Genomic DNA, 18,869 nt, shown 5'->3' with positions numbered 1-18,869 from the left:
TCTCGCGCCCCGCCCCGCCTCTCGCGCCCCGCCCCGCCTCTCGCGCCCCGCCTCGCCCCGCCTGCCTCGCGGCAGGCTGGCACCGGATGCAGTCTGGGCGCCGGTCCTTTCCTCTTCTCGCGGACTCGGTTCGGGTCCCAGTCGTTCCTGCCATTCCGCAGCCACCCGCTTTGCTCTGTTGAGCTCTTTAGCAAAAGTGGCGTGCGTTTTTACAACCAGGTTTATCCTCGTTCCTCCCGCACTTTTCCTTGGCATTTGGAACGCGATGGAGGCGCCCCCGCAGCTGGGGGTATTGGACTGTCGCTCCCGAAAGCTGCGCCCCACTGGGCGGGAAGTGACAGGAGAACTCTGGTGGGACACGGACGTTCTGAAGCGCTTTCCAGCAGCTGCAGCAGCGCAGAAGTTTTACCTGCCGGTTAAGACGGTGAAGAACTTGCCCACAATGCAGGAGACCCAAGTTCGATCCCTGGATCGGGAAGATTTCCCTGGAGAAAGGAACGGCAACCCCCTCCAATATTCTTGCCTGGAGAATCCTATGGACAGAGGAACCTGGCGGGCTACAGTCCGTGAGGTCGCAAAGAGTCCTGAGCAAGTAGCACACACACTCCCCATTTATGACTAGATAAAACAGCCTCTTTGAAACCACTCTTTCCTCAAATATTAAAACGGAAGGAAATGGGACATCTTAGACAACTGCTAGAATGTGTAGAGTTCCCTGGTGCAGCCCCAACCTCCCCACCCCTCTTAAGTTCCTATCTCTCCTCATTCGAGTGCAGTCACCTTTTCCTTAAGACTGACTCCCACCCCAGCACTCCCCTACGCGGAGCTGGGATTTCCAGCCTCGGGTTTCTCCCTTCTCCATTTGCTCTGTTTCACTCTTCCTCCTAACCATCAGGCTGAGGAGTCAGAGCTGTTCACTCCCTCAGTGTTTGGCCTCCCCAAATCTCTGTCCCTCAAGCTGCAGTGGGCTCGTGCACGCTCCATCTTACTAGCTAGTCCTCGCCTCAAATCCACCTGCTCCCAGACTTAGTTACTACTGTATTCCCAGAACCAGCTCCTGGCATGGGCCTCCATGACAGCTCCCTTTCTTTCAGATAGAAGCACCAGAATGACCTCTGCTCAGCACTTTGGCTCAGGGAACTCTTCCTTACCATGTGAGCAGGAAACTCCTCCAGTGAACTGGACTCATGAACTGGATCCTCTGTTGTCCTAACAAACACCAACCTGTTTGCCAGTTGTGAAAGAGTGGAAATGTGCTTTATTCTTGCTGTGATTGCCATCATCCTCAGGTGGGGACCCCAAAACACTCAAGATACTTTAACTACACTGTAAGAATCCATAAATTATTTCTTAAATTAGCCATGAAATTGTAAAAGGTGTCTATATCTGTGGAATTTCTGGGACCAATGTACCATACCTATGCTACCCTTCAGTTCAGTTCAGTTCAGTCACTCAGTCGTGTCCGACTCTTTGCGACCCCATGAATCGCAGCATGCCAGGCCTCGCTGTCCATCACCAACTCCCGGAGTTCACCCAGACTCATGTCCATCAAGTCAGTGATGCTATCCAGCCATCTCATCCTCTGTCGTCCCCTTCTCCTTCTGCCCGCAATCCCTCCCAGCATCAGAGTCTTTTCCAATGAGTCAACTCTTCTCATGAGGTGCCCAAAGTACTGGAGTTTCAGCTTTAGCATCAGTCCTGCCAAAGAACTCCCAGGGCTGATCTCCTTCAGAATGGACTGGTTGGATCTCCTTGCAGTCCAAGGAACTCTCAAGAGTCTTCTCCAACACCACAGTTCAAAAGCATCAATTCTTCGGTGTTCAGCCTTCTTCACAGTCCAATTCTCATATCCATACATGACCACAGGAAAAACCATAGCCTTGACTAGATGGACCTTTGTTGGCAAAGTAATGTCTCTGCTTTTGAACATGCTATCTAGGTTGGTCATAACTTTCCTTCCAAGGAGTAAGCGTCTTTTAATTTCATGACTGCAGTCACCATCTGCAGTGATTTTGGAGCCCAGAAAAATAAAGTCTGACACTGTTTCCACTGTTTCCCCATCTATTTCCCATGACGTGATGGGACCAGATGCCATGATCTTCATTTTCTGAATGTTGAGCTTTAAGCCAACTTTTTCACTCTCCACTTTCACTTTCATCAAGAGGCTTTTGAGTTCCTCTTCACTTTCTGCCATAAGGGTGGTGTCATCTGCATATCTGAGGTTATTGATATTTCTCCCAGCAATCTTGATTCCAGCTTGTGCTTCTTCCAGTCCAGCATTTCTCATGATATACTCTGCATAGAAGTTAAATAAGCAGGGTGACAATATACGCCTTGACGTACTCCTTTTCCTATTTGGAACCAGTCTGTTGTTCCATGTCCAGTTCTAACTGTTGCTTCCTGACCTGCATACAAATTTCTCAAGAGGCATATCAGGTGGTCTGGTATTTCCATCTCCTTCAGAATTTTCCACAGTTGATTGTGATCCACACAGTCAAAGGCTTTGGCATAGTCAAGAAAGCAGAAATAGATGTTTTTCTGGAATTCTCTTGCTTTTTCCATGATCCAGCGGATGTTGACAATTTGATCTCTGGTTCCTCTGCCTTTTCTAAAACCAGCTTGAACATCAGGAAGTTCACAGTTCACGTATTGCTGAAGCCTGGCTTGGAGAATTTTGAGCATTAGGCATTCCCTATCATCTGAAGATACTGGGAAGATGAGGCAGGTACAGTGTGTAGCACAGAAAGTGAGAAGGTCAAGTTTCTCCTCTACTCTGGGCTGGCAAGAATTCAGTTTAACTTGGAAAGGTAAGATGGAGTCAGACCTTTAAACTCTGGGGAGCCCCTCCAAACCCCTCAAAGGTTTTGAACTGGGATGTGATATAACAGCAAACATCTGTTGAGTACTTACAATGGGCCAAGCCCTGTGTTAATTTCATCTTAATGATGTCCCTGTTTTTACAGATTAGGAAACTGAGGATCAGAGAAGGTAAATGACTTGCCCAAGGACACACAGCAAGGCACAGAACTGGGAGTCCAACCAAGCTTAAGTCCAAACCACCACTCTTACCCTTTCAGATAGGATGGGCAGCTATACTACTGTTTGGACTGGGCCAGCAAAAGCTGTCAACCCCCTCTGAGCAGGGCCAAGTAAAGGACCACCAAGTCACCTGGGACCGGGAAGCATCCCAGGCCATGGTCTCCAGGTACCAGGTAAGGAATGGTTCATTAAGTCTTCCTTGGTTGGCCATGTCTCTGGTCAAATGAATGATGCCAGCTCTTTCATTAAGAGACATGCTGCGGTTCCAACAAACATTTTTAGATACACCTATATATGCCTGGTAGCAGACTTCATGAATCAAATGTGGCTCAGAAGGCTGGACCTGCAATGCATCAGGCAGATGGCCAAAAAGGCCCTATCCATCTACTGAGGACTCGCCACCAGAAGGGCTGGATGTATTTTTACATCCTGTGACCAGTGTGGAGAGGTCCAGTTTTATCTGCTTGTCACTGTAAAGAAACATGGACTAGAAGAAAGGAGGGCTTGTTCAGTCTGCCTGTGTGGCATGGATGGGCTGCTGCTCTTCCCAGCATGTCACCCTCTGGTTCTCTGGCTCTAGTTCCTGCCAAACTTGGAACCACACCCAGGAAGCTTAGGAATCCTAGATAGAGCAAAACACTGCTCCTAATCCTGCATACATGAAAATGGTCCTCGCCCCAAGTGGAAGTGTACGTTCACTTTATTTAAATAAACATTGGGCAGATTAGCACCAAGGGGGTGTGTGTGTATGTGTGTGTGTGCGTGTGTGTTGGGGTAATTTTTATTCCGTAATATCCTGTTTCCCCTTTTCAAATGTTCCCCAGCAGAAAAGACAGCATTAGGAGAAAATTAGGCGAAAATAATACATAAGACTTAACACGGAACCATTCCAGGTACCCAAGAGATAAATAGTCACATTTCAACTCCTGGCCAAGCCAGCAGCTGCAAGAAGTTGATAAGCATGCAGCAAATGGGGCTGGGAAGCAGAGGAAAGCACATATTAAAAGCCTTTGAAAGGCCTGAGTTTTAAAAAGAAGAAAAAGAAAAAAAAAAAAAAAGGAAGTACCTCCTTTTGCTTTTTACTTCCATCTAGTTCCTTCTGCACATTCTGTGAATTTTGAAGAATTACAGTTGGGTTCTGACTAACCACGTGTCACTGCTATAGCTTTAATCATGCCGTCATTCTTCCCAATTTGCAGATGTGATGAACTCGTCCCACCCTCAAACCTCCCAGCATTTGAGTTGTGTGGGGAAGGGACGCGTGTGCTGTGTGGCCTCACTGCACAGGAACCCACAGCTCTTGGGTTTTCTTCCATCCTGGAAAAGGTGTGCTGAGCATTTTGTGGTCAGGACAATACTAGAGTTGGAGGAAGGTGGTGAGGTCCTGCTGCCAAGACTAAGCAGAAGTTTGTCCCAAGTTCCTGCTGTCTTCTATCAGTTTCCTCTTACCATGTCCTGTGTCCCCACCTCTACCCCACCCACCCCCACCCAAAAGAAAGCTAGATTCTGAACTGGCCTATCTGGCCTCTGGGTCTGTGTGTTGAGAGGACTCTGGTCTTGACAGTCAGGGTAGATGTCTACGTATGTATGCTTGTGCATGCGTACCCCATGGGCTAGAGTCCATCAGGCTCCTCTGCCCATGGGATTATCCCAGCAAGAATACTGGAGTGGATTGCCATTTTCTCCTCCAGGGGATCTTCCCAACCCAGGGATCGAACCTGCATCTCTTGCATCGCCTGCATTGGCAGGCGGTTCTTTACCACCAATGCCACCTAGGAAGCCCTATGTGTGTGTGTGTGTGTGACACACATATGTACATACATACACATACATTTACTCTGTCAAATATACATATGTATATGTGTGTGTGTAAATATATATATGTATGTATAAATATACATTTTTTTAGCAGCTGACAGTAAAGTGTCTTGAGGAAGGGTTGCTTTATTATCCTGTATACAAAGGTGCCACTTGGGCTGGGGGTGGGGTGTGATAATAAAGGCCACAATTCACAAACCCTGAGTTTAGCAAGCCAATGTCAGGGGCAGAACTCCAGGCCCCCAGGGCATAGTTCATAGCCAAGAGTGGCGGATTAAGTGACGAGAAAGGACGACAGTGGACTCAGTCAATGTAAACAGCCATATTTTCAACATAATTTACTACAGGTCTCTGAAGTGTATATAAAACATTTTAGTGCAACATCTTACAAATAGTTTTCTTTTAAAAAAACAAAAAACAAATCAACAGCTCTCTACATCATGCACGGGTAGTCTGTCTACCCTACTTTTTTTTCTTCAACAGTAAACGCAGAGAAACCATTGTTTGAAAAAAACATGAAAACTTGCTACAGAAACCCCCTAGGGAAAGAGGGTGTGGTCATAGCCATGTCCTGGAATGGGCCTAGCACAGTGTGGTTTGTTATTAATGCAATATTGTAGATGCAGATAAGTCAACAGAGCTGTTGGCCGTTTTCCTCTCTGGGTCTCTCCTGTAGGCAACTTGCAATGAGGTCTCCCAGCCACTGGAGGCCAGCATTACCACTCAGCAGATGCCACATATCCACAGAAATGGCCAAAGAAAGAAGGTCCTTGGGATTTTCATAGAAAGCAGAAAAGCTCACCCTTTGAGCTCACCCGTTGATGGTACCCCCTGGCCCAACAGAAAATGCACAGGAATTAAAAAAAAAAAAAAAAGACAATTATTAAAATACTGGCTTCGGTTTCTTTTTTCCTTTCAAATCTCCAGCAAGTGCTTCACTTATTTATATGCAGCACCGGCTTTTCTTTTTTCCGTGAACCTATTCAAACTCAAATCTTCATTACATGTCCCAGTTCCAGCCAGCCCTCCAGCATCTTTCCATTCAGATGGATGGAAAATACATCATCTTCTCATGTGGACTCAGTCTATAAATGAGGGGCCAGCAATTTCCCACCGAAAGCCCATACCCTGACATGAAGAAATGGGGCCAAAGGCCATCTTCTTTCCTCACCGCTGCACCTGTTCTGTACCTAGAGCATTGATGCAGCGCAAGAAACGGGCATGAGCATGGGAGGCATCGGTGGGATTAAGGTGGTGGTGCCTACACAGAGTTGCAGGAGAGGACTGGAACGCAGCCCGTGTAAGCCCGTCAGAAAACAGCCAGGCAACAGCGTTGCTTTCCCTTGGCTATGACACATCAAAGCACCTGCCAAGCACCCAGGTAAGGATCAGCGTCCACATGGCCTGGAATCCCACAGCTTCCCCTGGTGTCTGTTCAGCCTCAGGATTGGGTTCCACACAAATCTCTTGGGTTAGACTTAGTTCCAGATCTCCCAGACACTTTTTCCAAAGTGGGTTCTCCCTTGGGATTCAAGCTGCAAGTTCATAAGGAAGGGAGATGGCACTTGTGGACAGCAAAGTATGAGGAAGTGAAGTGAAGTCGCTCAGTCGTGTCCGACTCCTTGTGACCCCATGAACTGTAGCCTACAAGGCTCCTCTGTCCATAGAATTTTCCAGGCAAGAGTACTGGAGTGGGTTGCCATTTCCTTCTCCAGGGGATCTTCCCCATCCAGGGACTGAACCTGGGTCTCCCGCGTTGCAGGCAGACACTTTACCGTCTGAGTCACCAGAGAAGTGGCCAGCAAAGTATGAAGAAGCCAGGCAAAAAAAAAACATCTTCCAGGAGCAAGCAAAAGGAAGCACTTGCAACTGAGGATGCTCCGGGGCCCAGGATCTTGCCCAACAAGTGAAAAATAACAGGTGACATTGGCTTCACCAGGCTTTAAGGGACATCCAAATAAAAAGTCAACAATAAACAACCAAATCACGTAAAGCCACAAATGAGATCTAAGAAAGGGAAGGGTACAAAGTCCACGCATGTGATCACGTCCTGCTGAGATGGGGTAATCCATAAGGATTACAAAGAGCTGTGTCTGGGCTTCCCCTGGGCAGATATTCTTATGGCAGTGAGATGCAGGTCAAATGGTGAAGAAGAAAGACATCAATATCTTTGAGAAAGATGTAGTCAGAAGGAAGAAGGAAAACATAGTCTTCATACCTCCAGGGAGGTAGTTATTCCTCCCTGTTCTCCAACGCCAGGCTCTGGAAACCAGGGCTGGCTAGTGTCCCAATGTTCATGAACCTAAGCTGTCAGCCGGCCCCTGTGCCTTCCCATGGTGTATGTGGTGGCTGCTTGAGCCCCGTGTGTTCAGCTCAGTTGCTGGCCCCTTTCCAGGCCCACTGGCCACTTGCCCTTAAGAGTGTGATAAAGCACCTGGAAACAGAAGCCCACCTGCTAACAGTTATCAGAGACTGCCCCTGCAGAACAGACCAAGCCAACAACCAGCCTTATTTCCTTCTTTCACTAATTGCTGACTTTGATCAATCTGAAAGTCAGTAGCTGAAAGTAACCTTCTGCCCACTTTAACTTGCAAAGTGTGTACTGTTCAGAGTTTCTGACTTGTTCTCCAACCAAGTCTGCTTATTTTTTGGCAAGGATAGGATGAAGCCTATTGCCCCCCCAGACAGATAGGCTGGGCTGGGCACTATTTACTCCTAGTGGGGTTTATACGCAGGATTTATCTTGTACATACACAGTTTTTTGAAGCTAAATTCAATGCTTTCATCTTGACTACAAAGTGGTTCCAACAACTCCAGCTGAGGGAAAAGATAAGATACAAATTGGGCCCATACTACACATAATTTTCAAGTCTCGTTAAGGAAGTAAAAAATGTTGGAGTATATTCTGATCCATGGGTGGCATTTTCAAGTGTGCAAAAATGAAAAAAGCCTTGGAAGAGAGTCCTTTGCACTATAAAGTCTGTCCTTCCTTTTGCCATCAGTTGTATTTCAGAGAAATTCATCCACATCATGGAATCCAAAAAGGGTAGACCAAAGGGATTGAAAAAGAGTCCCTTACAAAGAATAAGAACCCCTGTAACATCTATATCTGAGAATACTATATAAACCAGCGAGTAGACGTGGCACCGGGAGCTACTCACCACATTACCAAAAACAAAAACAAGAAACCTAACCGGCAGGATGGTGCCATCTGCTCGAAAATAGCTAATGGACCAAGACTGCCACCTAGAGGCAGTCTGCCTCTGACAGATGGGCGACTCTGAACACTTCTGAAGTCTGACTGTGTTCTGCGAGGGCACCCCAGAGGTCGGGTGCTGTCCGCTGTCTGGTGGTAGAGCAAGATGCGGCGAGGAGAGCCTCAGCTCCTCCGTGGTTTATGGTCACCTGCAGTCCCCTTAGTCTATGGCTCCTGGGTGGATACTGAGCACAGGGGGCTCCAGGCAAGTGGGGGAGTAGTTGAGGTGTGGCTCCTTGATCCACAACAGGGGCACCCCATTCTTCCCCTCAGAGTTCTTGCTGGAGTTCCGGCTCTTGAAGCGCACCAGCAGGATGGTGATGATAAGGATGCCAAAGATGGGGAAAGGGTAGAAGAAGACGAAGTAGAAGAGTGCGTCGTTGGAGCAGATGATGGACTGCAGGGTGGAACCTGAAAAGGACAGACAGGGAGACAAGACATGAGGGCTGAGAACCTGGGTGGTTGCTCACTCTTGAAGACCCCACCCAGATCCGCAGAAGTGACTTGGAAGAACTCCCATACCCACGCTATCTTTCCCCTCTTGCCACTAACGGAGGGCGGACTACCCATGTATTCTTATTCTCACACTCGTGACTCTTCGAATTCGTAGTTGGAAGTTCAAACAAAGCCAGGCCTCCATTTCCCACTGTGAGTCAGTATTACCACTTGGAAAGCCACATAAGAAAGTGTAATTTACTGATTAGGTACTCAACTGTATCTGAGATGGTGAAGACACTACCTCCACTTCAGCTTGAACCTCCTTGTTGGTTCTATTTTACATGTCCCTTTGCATTCGGTTCTGCTGCCAATGTCCTTCTTTGGGATAGAACACATTCTCTACCTACCAGCTTCTGAGAGCAGGTTTACCAGAAATGATGGTTATTTGATTAATGTTACCAATTAAAAAGTCATTATGGCCCACTTACACATGTCTGCAGTGTATCTGTGGCTGCACAGAATGCAGTGTTAGTTGTTCCTGGATACAGAGGAGAATGAAACCCCACACCTCTCACCCCATCAAGGACTGCTCTGGACTGGAGCCTGGGATCTAGGAGAGTGCATTTTCTCTGTAAAAGAAGGCTGCTGGATGATCTCTGTGTTCTATAAAGCTTACTAAATTTGGATAGCCACAGTGGTCAGATAAAATATGGTCTAAACACTTTCCCTTGTACTTTTGGACAGTGGGTTATTCAGCAGATCTTCAGAGGGTCTAAAGTACGATTCAGGGGGTTGGGTGGTTTTTTTTTTTCTTTCTACTGAATAGCTGTTGTTCATCATTAAGAAAATTAGTACACATTTAAATGTATCAGATTTCCAAAGTATATGAGACTGGTGATATCAACCACTTTTGACCAATGAAACCTCAATTTCATAAGTTCTATCTAATAAACAGAAAGTTATCAAAGAAAAGAAAAAGCTGATGAAACTCAAAATTATCTGATACAATGTCATGCTGGGGAAAAAAAGCTGAAATTTCTAGCCTGTTTTTTAACTTCTACATCATAGGCTAATTCTACTGTAACAAACACCATTTTAGGTTGATCAGTTCCATATTTTGACAGAAGATCACTCAAAAGACTTCCTCATTAGAACGAATAATTCAGGTCAGTATGATGAAAACATTGTGTTCTGGACCATTCTGTAGCAACAGCTGCTGGTTAACTGCTGCTAAGCTCTTACCAGATGTCCTGTAACATCACTGGCCTTCTAGGCTGGTCTTCCCAACTAATCATGCAAAATCCACCTAATCCTCCATGTCACCCTCCGAAATAAAAATGACCCAGGAACTTGAGAAAAAGCAAGAAGGCAGTGAGGTACTTAGACTTCATTTTCTTTTCTTCTTTCCCTTCAGTTCAGTTGCTCAGCTGTGTCCAACTCTTTGCGAACTCAGCAGAACTCATGAACCTCAGCACGCCAGGCCTCCCTGTCCATCACCAACTCCTGGAGTCTACCCAAACCCATGTCCATCAAGTCAGTGATGCCATCCAACCATCTCATCTTCTGTCGTCCCCTTCTCCTCCTGCCTTCAATCTTTCCCAGCATTAGGGTCTATTCAAATGAGTCAGCTCTTCACATCAGGTGGCCAAAGTACTGGAGTTTCAGCTTCAGCATCAGTTCTTCCAATGAACACCCAGGACTGATCTCCTTTAGGATGGACTGGTTGGATCTCCTTGCAGTCCAAGGGACTCTCAAGAGTCTTCTCCAACACCATAGTTCAAAAGCATCAATTCTTCAACACTCAGCTTTCTTTATAGTTCAACTTTCACATCTGTACATGAGCACTGAAAAAACCATAGCTGTGACTAGACGGACCTTTGTTGGCAAAGTAATGTCTCTGCTTTTGAATATGCTCTCTAGGTTGGTCATAACTTTCCTTCCAAGGAGTAAGCGTCTTTTAATTTCATGGTTGCAATTACCATCTGCAGTGATTTTGGAGCCCAGAAAAATAAAGTCAGCCATTGTTTCCACTGTTTCACCATCTATTTGCCATGATGTTGGGGTCCTTTAATGGACCGGAACCTGGTGGTCCGGAGTTGACGATAAGAAAGTGAAAGAGAGACAGCCAGAGGGAGGGGGAGAGAGGGGAAGAAAGAAAGAAATAAAGACACGGGGACCCAAGCTCTGATGGAGCAAAGGTGCTTTAATGATCTTTCTGTGAGTATATATAGGCTGTTGTACAAGAAATTTCTTTCGACAATGATAAAGATCAGAAAACCGAACGTATAGTAACCATTACCAAGGGAACAAGGGATTAATAATGGTCACAAGGTCAGGAGACAATCCATATCTCAAGAAAGGGGATCGGAACTAAGCAGTTGTATCATAAAGAGAATGTTTACTGAAGGAGATTCAAGCCTGTCTCACATAATGACCTCAGTCCTGGGAGCAGCTTGCTGTTCCGCTAGTTTCTGACAACAGAAACTGATAGGGAACAGAGGATTTATGAGAAACAGCATGTAGGAATCCTCCTGTTAAACATTCCCTGACAATTCCCCCTTATTTATTAGTAATATTTGTAAAAAGGGTTCTGACCATTAGAGTTTGTTTCGTTTTAACAATTTTTGCATGAAGGCAACAGTAGACAACAAATATAATTGTTAAGACAATCACCAAAATTACAGTTCCAGACCCGATGTTGTGAGTAATGCTTTGAAACCATCTGTGTGGGTCTAGCCCAGATAATTGATCAGCTAGTTGTTCAGCTAAAGTTTTCAAATTAGTGGAAGAGGGCAGATTTTTAGAAAATGTTTCAAAGATTTCTTTTTTTAAAATAATTGTACATTCAGAGAGGCATTATCATGTATGTTTTGTAAATGGAATTTGATTTGTTCCCAGTTGTAGGCACTATTATTGAATTGAATAGGAGTAACACAAAATTGAGTAGAATTCCAATCACAGTTTAGCATCACCTGTTTTTGTACATCTATTAATTGATCTCCAACCCATTTGATGGCTGTTTTTAGTTCCTGTATTTCATCTTGAATATCCTCATCTATCTGAGCCTGAGTGGCCCACATAGTATGGGCATCTTTAGTCCAATTTTGAATAAAATTATGTGTTTGAATTGGGGTTCGTAAAGCAACACCACTGATAGCAGCAGTGGTGCAAATAGCTATTAATCCCAAAATGCCAAAAACCAGCCTTCTAATGAATCGTTTGGATCACCAGAGCAATTTAGTAAGTAACCGGGAAGCAAGTCCAGCCATGGGATCTTCTTCCCAGGGTCGTTGGAGATTTATTGGTAACCACAGACTATGTTGAGATCAAAGAATCAAAAGGGATTCATTTCTTAAGGAAATAGAAGAGTTAAGGGGGCAGTCCTAAGATGGCAGAGGAATCAGACGGGGAGACCACTTTCTCCCCCACAAATTCATCAAAAGAACATTTAAACGCTGAGTAAATTCCACAGAACAACTTCTGAATGCCGGCAGAAGACACCTGGCACCCAGAAAAGCAGCCCATTGTCTCTGAAAGGAGGTAGGAAAAAAATATAAAAGATAAAAAGAGAAACAAAAGAGGTAGGGATGGAGATCTGTCCTGGGAAGGGAGTCTTAAAAAAGAGAGAGGTTTCCAAACACCAGGAAACACTCTAACTGGCGAGTCTGTGGTGAGCTTTGGAACCTCAGAGGGCAACATAACCAGGAGGAAAAATAAATAATTAAAACCCACAGATTATGTGCCCAACGGTAACTCCCAGCAGAGAAGCAGTGCAGACGCCTGCATCTGCCACTAGCAAGCGGGGGCTAGGCAGGGAGGCGTGGGCTGCATTGCTTAGAGTAAGGACCGGGCCTGAATGCCCCGAGGGCAATCTGAGGGAACTAACTTGAGATAGCAAACCAGACTGTGGGATAGCTACCACACAAAAACCAGCTCACAGAACAAAGGACTGACTAGAGCTAGCCAGCTGCAGACTGGCCCATCCTCCGCCGGAGACAGGCAGGCAAAGGCAGCCAGAGCCGGAAGGGTGCAATCGTGGCCCCAGAGAGGCATTATCTACCAATCTGCAAGCAGGCTTCGTTGCTAACCAAGACTTCTTGGGATTCTGGACGGTCAACATCCGCCTGAGATGGTGCGCTGGTTGTACACCCAGAAAACCGAGCAGCAGGGACGGGGGAGGCGATAAGTCACAGATACCATGCTCGCCAAACACCTGGTCACCTGAGCTGCTTGGACCTGGGAAAAGCACAAAACACAGGCCCAACTAAGTCTGTGCCTCTGTGGAGTACCCGAGTACCCGAACCTGAGCGGCTTAGACCTGGGAGGTGCATACAACCCAGGGCCGGCCTCAGACAGTTCCCGGCAGAGCAACCTAGAGCCTAAGCAGTGTAGACTGGGAAAGCACACACACCGTGAGCGGGGGCAAACCCAGTGTGGCCGAGACACTGCAAGCACACGCCAGTGATATTTGTTTGCAGCGTCCCTCCCTCCCCACAGCACGACTGAACAAGTGAGCCTAAAAAAGTGTCCACCACCGCCCCCTTGTGTCAGGACACTGAAGAGGTCAGCAAAAAGAAGAAGCGAGAACAGAGGGAATCACCTTGGAAGTGACAGGTGCAAGAGATCAAAACCCTGTCGTTAGCAACGACTACATAGGAAGGGGCCTATAGATCTTGAGAAGTATAAGCCAGATCAAGGAACTATCTGAAAGTGAAGTACAGATGGAGAAGTCATGAGCCAAATGTAAGAATAAGACTGAAAGCCAGAGGCAGTAGGCTTACGTCCAAATCCTGAGAACACCAGAGAACTCCTAACTCCAGGGAACATTAATCAATAGGAGCTCATCAAACGCCTCCATACCTACACTGAAACCAAGCACCACCCAAGGGCCAACAAGTTCCAGAGCAAGACATACCATGCAAATTCTCCAGCAACACAGGAACATAGCCCTGAGCTTCAATATGCAGGTTGTCCAAAGTCACTCCAAACCCACTGACATCTAACTCACTACTGGACACTTCATTGCACTCCAGAGACAGAAGTCCAGCTCCACCCACCAGAACACCGACACACGCTTCCCTAACCAGGAAAACTGGACAAGCCACCTGTCCAACCCCACCCACAGCGAGGAAAGTCCACAATAAAGAGAACTCCACAAACTGCCAAATACGGAAAGGCCACCCCAAACACAGCAATATAAACAAGATGAAGGAACAGGTAAAGGAACAGGATAAATGCCCACCAAACCAAACAAAAGAGGAAGAGATAGGGAATCTACCTGATAAAGAATTCTGAATAATGATAGTGAAAATGATCCAAAATCTTGAAAACAAAATGGAGTTACAGATAAATAGCCAGAGACAAGGATTGAGAAGATGCAAGAAAGGTTTAACAAGGACCTAGAAGAAATAAAAGAGTCAATATATAATGAATAGAGCAATAAATGAGATCAAAAACACTTTGGAGGGAACCAACACTAGAATAACAGAGGCAGAAGATAGGATAAGTGAGGTAGAAGATAGAATGGTAGAAATAAATGAAACAGGAAAAAGGAAAACGAATGAAAAGAAATGAGCACAATCTCAGAGACCTCTGGAACAATGTTAAACGCCCCAACATTTGAATCATAGGAATCCCAGAAGAAGAAGACAAAAAGAAAGACCATGAAAAAATACTTGAGGAGATAATAGTTGAAAACTTCCCTAAAATGGGGAAGGAAATAATCACCCAAGTCCAGGAAACCCAGAGAGTCCCAAACAGGATAAACCCAAGGTGAAACACCCCAAGACACATATTAATCAAATTAATAAAGATCAAACACAAAGAACAAATATTAAAAGCAGCAAGGGAAAAACAACAAATAACACACAAGGAGATTCCCATATGGATAATAGCTGATCTTTCAATAGAAACTCTTCAGGCTAGAATGGCAGGACATACTTAAAGTGATGAAAGAAAATAACCTACAGCCCAGATTACTGTACCCAGCAAGGATCTCATTCAAATATGAAGGAGAAATCAAAAGCTTTACAGACAAGCAAAAGCTCAGAGAATTCAGCACCACCAAACCAGCTTTCCAACAAATGCTTAAGGATCTTCTCTAGACAGGAAACACAGAAAGGGTGTATAAACTCGAACCCAAAACAACAAAGTAAATGGCAACGGGATTATACTTATCAATAATTACCTTAAATGTAAATGGGTTGAATGCCCCAACCAAAAGACAAAGACTGGCTGAATGGATACAAAAACAAGACCCCTGTATATGTTGTCTACAAGAGACCCACCTCAAAACAAGGGACACATACAAACTGAAAGTGAAGGGCTGGAAAAAGATATTCCACGCAAATAGAGACCAAAAGAAAGCAGGAGTAGCAATACTCATATTAGATAAAATAGACTTTAAAACAAAGGCTGTGAAAAGAGACAAAGAAGGACACTACATAATGATCAAAGGATCAATCCAAGAAGAAGACATAACAATTATCAATATATATGCACCCAACATAGGAGCACCACAATATGTTAGACAAATGCTAACAAGTATGAAAGCGGAAATGAACAATAACAAAGTAATAGTGGTAGACTTTATTACCCCACTCACACCTATGAATAGATCAACTAAACAGAAAATTAACAAGGAAACACAAACTTTAAATGATACAATAGACCAGTTAGACCTAATTGTTATCTATAGGACATTTCACCCCAAAACAATGAATTTCACCTTTTTCTCAAGCGCACATGGAACCTTCTCCAGGATAGATCACATCCTGGGCCATAAATCTAGCCTTGGTAAATTCAAAAAAATTGAAATCATTCCAAGTATCTTTTCTGACCACAATGCAGTAAGATTAGATCTCAATTACAGGAGAAAAACTATTAAAAATTCCAATATATGGAGGCTGAACAACATGATGCTGAATAACCAACAAATCACAGAAGAAATCAAAAAAGAAATCAAAATATGCATAGAAACGAATGAAAATGAAAACACAACAACCCAAAACCTGCGGGACACTGTAAAAGCAGTGCTAAGGGGAAGGATCACAGCAATACAGGCATACCTCAAGAAACAAGAAAAAAGTCAAATAAATAACCTAACTCTACACCTAAAGCGACTAGAAAAGGAAGAAATGAAGAACCCCAGGGTGGGTAGAAGGAAAGAAATCTTAAAAATTAGGGCAGAAATAAATGCAAAAGAAACAAAAGAGACCATAGCAAGAATCAACAAAGCTAAAAGCTGGTTCTTTGAGAGGATAAATAAAATAGACAAACCATTAGCCAGACTCATCAAGAAACAAAGGGAGAAAATCAAATCAATAAAATTAGAAATGAAAATGGAGAGATCACAACAGACAACACAGAAATACAAAGGATCATAAGAGACTACTATCAGCAATTATATGCCAATAAAATGGATAACTTGGAAGAAATGGACAATTTCTTAGAAAAGTACAACTTTCCAAAACTGAACCAGGAAGAAATAGAAAATATTAACAGATCCATCACAAGCAAGGAAATTCAAACTATAAGCAGAAGTCTTCTAGCAAACAAAAGCCCAGGTCCAGACAGCTTCATAGCTGAATTCTACCAAATTTAGAGAAGAGCTAACACCTATCCTACGCAAACTCTTCCAGAAAATTGCAGAGGAAGGGAAACTTCCAAACTCATTCTATGAGGCCACCATCACCCTAATATCAAAACCTGACAAAGATGCCACAAAAAAAGAAAACTACAGGCCAATATCACTGATGAACATAGATGCAAAAATCCTTAACAAAATTCTAGCAATCAGAATCCAACAACACATTAAAAAGATCATACATCATGACCAAGTGGGCTTTATCCCAGGGATGCAAGGATTCTTCAATATCTGCAAATCAATCAATGTAATACATCACATTAACAAATTGAAAAATAAAAACCATATGATTATCTCAACAGATGCAGAGAAAGCCTTTGGCAAAATTCAATATCCATTTATGATAAAAAACCCTCCAGAAAGCAGGAATAGAAGGAACATACCTCAACATAATAAAAGCTATATATGACAAACCCACAGCAAACATTATCCTCAATGGTGAAAAATTGAAAGCATTTCCCCTAAAGTCAGGAACAAGACAAGGGTGCCCACTCTCACCACTACTATTCAACATAGTTTTGCAAGTTTTGGCCACAGAAATCAGAGCAGAAAAAGAAATAAAAGGAATCCATATTGGAAAAGAAGAAGTAAAACTCTCACTGTTTGCAGATGACATGATCCTCTACATAGAAAACCCTAAAGACTCCACAGAAAATTACTAGAGCTAATCAATGAATATAGTAAAGTTGCAGGATCATAGAAATCCCTTGCATTCCTATACTCTAACAATGAGAGAACAGAAAGAGAAATTAAGGAAACAATTCCATTCACATTGCAACGAAAAAAATAAAATACTTAGAAATAAATCTACCTAAAGAAACAAAAGACTTATGTATAGAAAACTATAAAACACTGGTGAAAGAAATCAAAGAGGACACAAATAGATGGAGAAATATACCATGTTCATAGATCGGAAGAATCAATATAGTGAAAATGAGTATACTTCCCAAAGCAATCTACAGGTTCAATGCAATCCCTATAAAGCTACCAATGGTATTTTTCACAGAGCTAGAACAAATAATTTCACAATTTGTAGGGAAATACAAAAAACCTCGAATAGCCAAAGCAATCTTGAGGAAGAAGAATAGAACTGGAGGAATCAACCTGACTGACTTCAGGCTCTACTACAAAGCCACAGTCATCAAGACAGTATGGTACTGGCACAAAGACAGAAATATAGATGAATGGAACAAAATGGAAAGGCCAGAGATAAACCCACGCATGTATGGACACCTAATCTTTGACAAAGGAGGCCGGAATATACAATGGAGAAAAGACAATCTCTTTAACAAGTGATGCTGGGAAAACTGGTCAACCACTTATAAAAGAATGAAACTAGGACACTTTCTAACACCACACACAAAAATAAACTCAAAATGGACTAAAGATCTAAATGTAAGACCAGAAACTATAAAACTCCTAGAGGAGAACATAGGCAAAACACTCTCTGACATAAATCACAGCAGGATCCTCTATGACCCACCTCCCAGAATATTGGAAATAAAAGCAAAATAAACAAATGGGGCCTAATTAAACTTAAAAGCTCTGCACAACAAAGGAAACTATTAGCAAGGTGAAAAGACAGCCTTCAGAATGGGAGAAAATAATAGCAAATGAAGCAACTGACAAAAAATTAATCTCAAAAATATACAAGCAACTCCTGCAGCTCAATTCCAGAAAAATAAATGACCCAATCAAAAAATGGGCCAAAGAACTAAATAGACATTTCTCCAAAGAAGACATACAGATGGCTGACAACACATGAAAAGATGCTCAACATCACTCATTATCAGAGAAATGCAAATCAAAACCACAATGAGGTACCATTTCATGCCAGTCAGAATGGCTGCTATCCAAAAGTCTACAAGCAATAAATGCTGGAGAGGGTGTGGAGAAAAGGGAACCCTCTTACACTGTTGGTGGGAATGCAAACTAGTACAGCCACTATGGAGAACAGTATGAGATTCCTTTAAAAACTGGAAATAGAACTGCCATATGACCCAGCAATCCCACTTCTGGGCATACACACTGAGGAAACCAGAATTGAAAGAGACACATTGTATCCCAGTGTTCATCACAGCACTGTTTACAATAGCAAGGACATGGAAGCAACCCAGATGTCCATCAGCAGATGAATGAATAAGAAAGTTGTGGCACATATCCACAATGGAGTATTACTCAGCCATTAAAAAGAATACATTTGAATCAGTTCTAATGAGGTAGATGGAATTGTAGCTTATTATACAGAGTGAAGTAAGCCAGAAAGAAAAACACCAGTACAGTATCAGTTCAGTTGCTCAGTCGTGTCCGACTCTTTGCGACCCCATGAATCACAGCACGCCAGGCCTCCCTGTCCATCACCAACTCCCGGAGTTCACTCAAACTCATGTCCATCGAGTTGGTGATACCATCCAGCCATCTCATCCTCTGTCGTCCCCTTCTCCTCCTGCCCCCAGTCCCTCCCAGCATCAGAGTCTTTTCCAATGAGTCAACTCTTCGCATGAGGTAGCCAGAGTACTGGAGTTTCAGCTTTAGCATCAGTCCTTCCAAAGAATACCCAGGACTGATCTCCTTTAGAATGGACTGGTTGGATCTCCTTGCAGTCCAAGGGTCTCCTCCAACACCACATCAATTCGGCGCTCAGCTTTCTTCACAGTCCAACTCTCACATCCA

At 43.8% G+C, this 18,869-nt stretch overlaps 1 protein-coding gene across 4 annotated transcripts in view; it reads right to left on the bottom strand.

The window, feature by feature from the left end:
• Positions 1–5,164: 5,164 nt before the first annotated feature.
• Positions 5,165–18,869, bottom strand: part of IGSF3 (immunoglobulin superfamily member 3) — a 129,906-nt gene continuing 116,201 nt past the window's right edge. For all 4 annotated transcript variants that reach the window (XM_070785848.1, XM_070785851.1, XM_070785850.1 and 1 more), the window contains one exon: positions 5,165–8,524. In XM_070785848.1, the coding sequence (XP_070641949.1) occupies positions 8,274–8,524 (251 nt within the window). In that variant the 3' untranslated portion in view covers positions 5,165–8,273. The remainder of the gene's footprint in view (positions 8,525–18,869) is intronic.

Source organism: Bos indicus, chromosome 3 (assembly GCF_029378745.1).
Source record: "Bos indicus isolate NIAB-ARS_2022 breed Sahiwal x Tharparkar chromosome 3, NIAB-ARS_B.indTharparkar_mat_pri_1.0, whole genome shotgun sequence".
Lineage (NCBI taxonomy): Eukaryota > Metazoa > Chordata > Mammalia > Artiodactyla > Bovidae > Bos > Bos indicus.
Note: the sequence above shows the minus strand (reverse complement) of the source record. Positions and strands in the feature narration are given on the sequence as shown.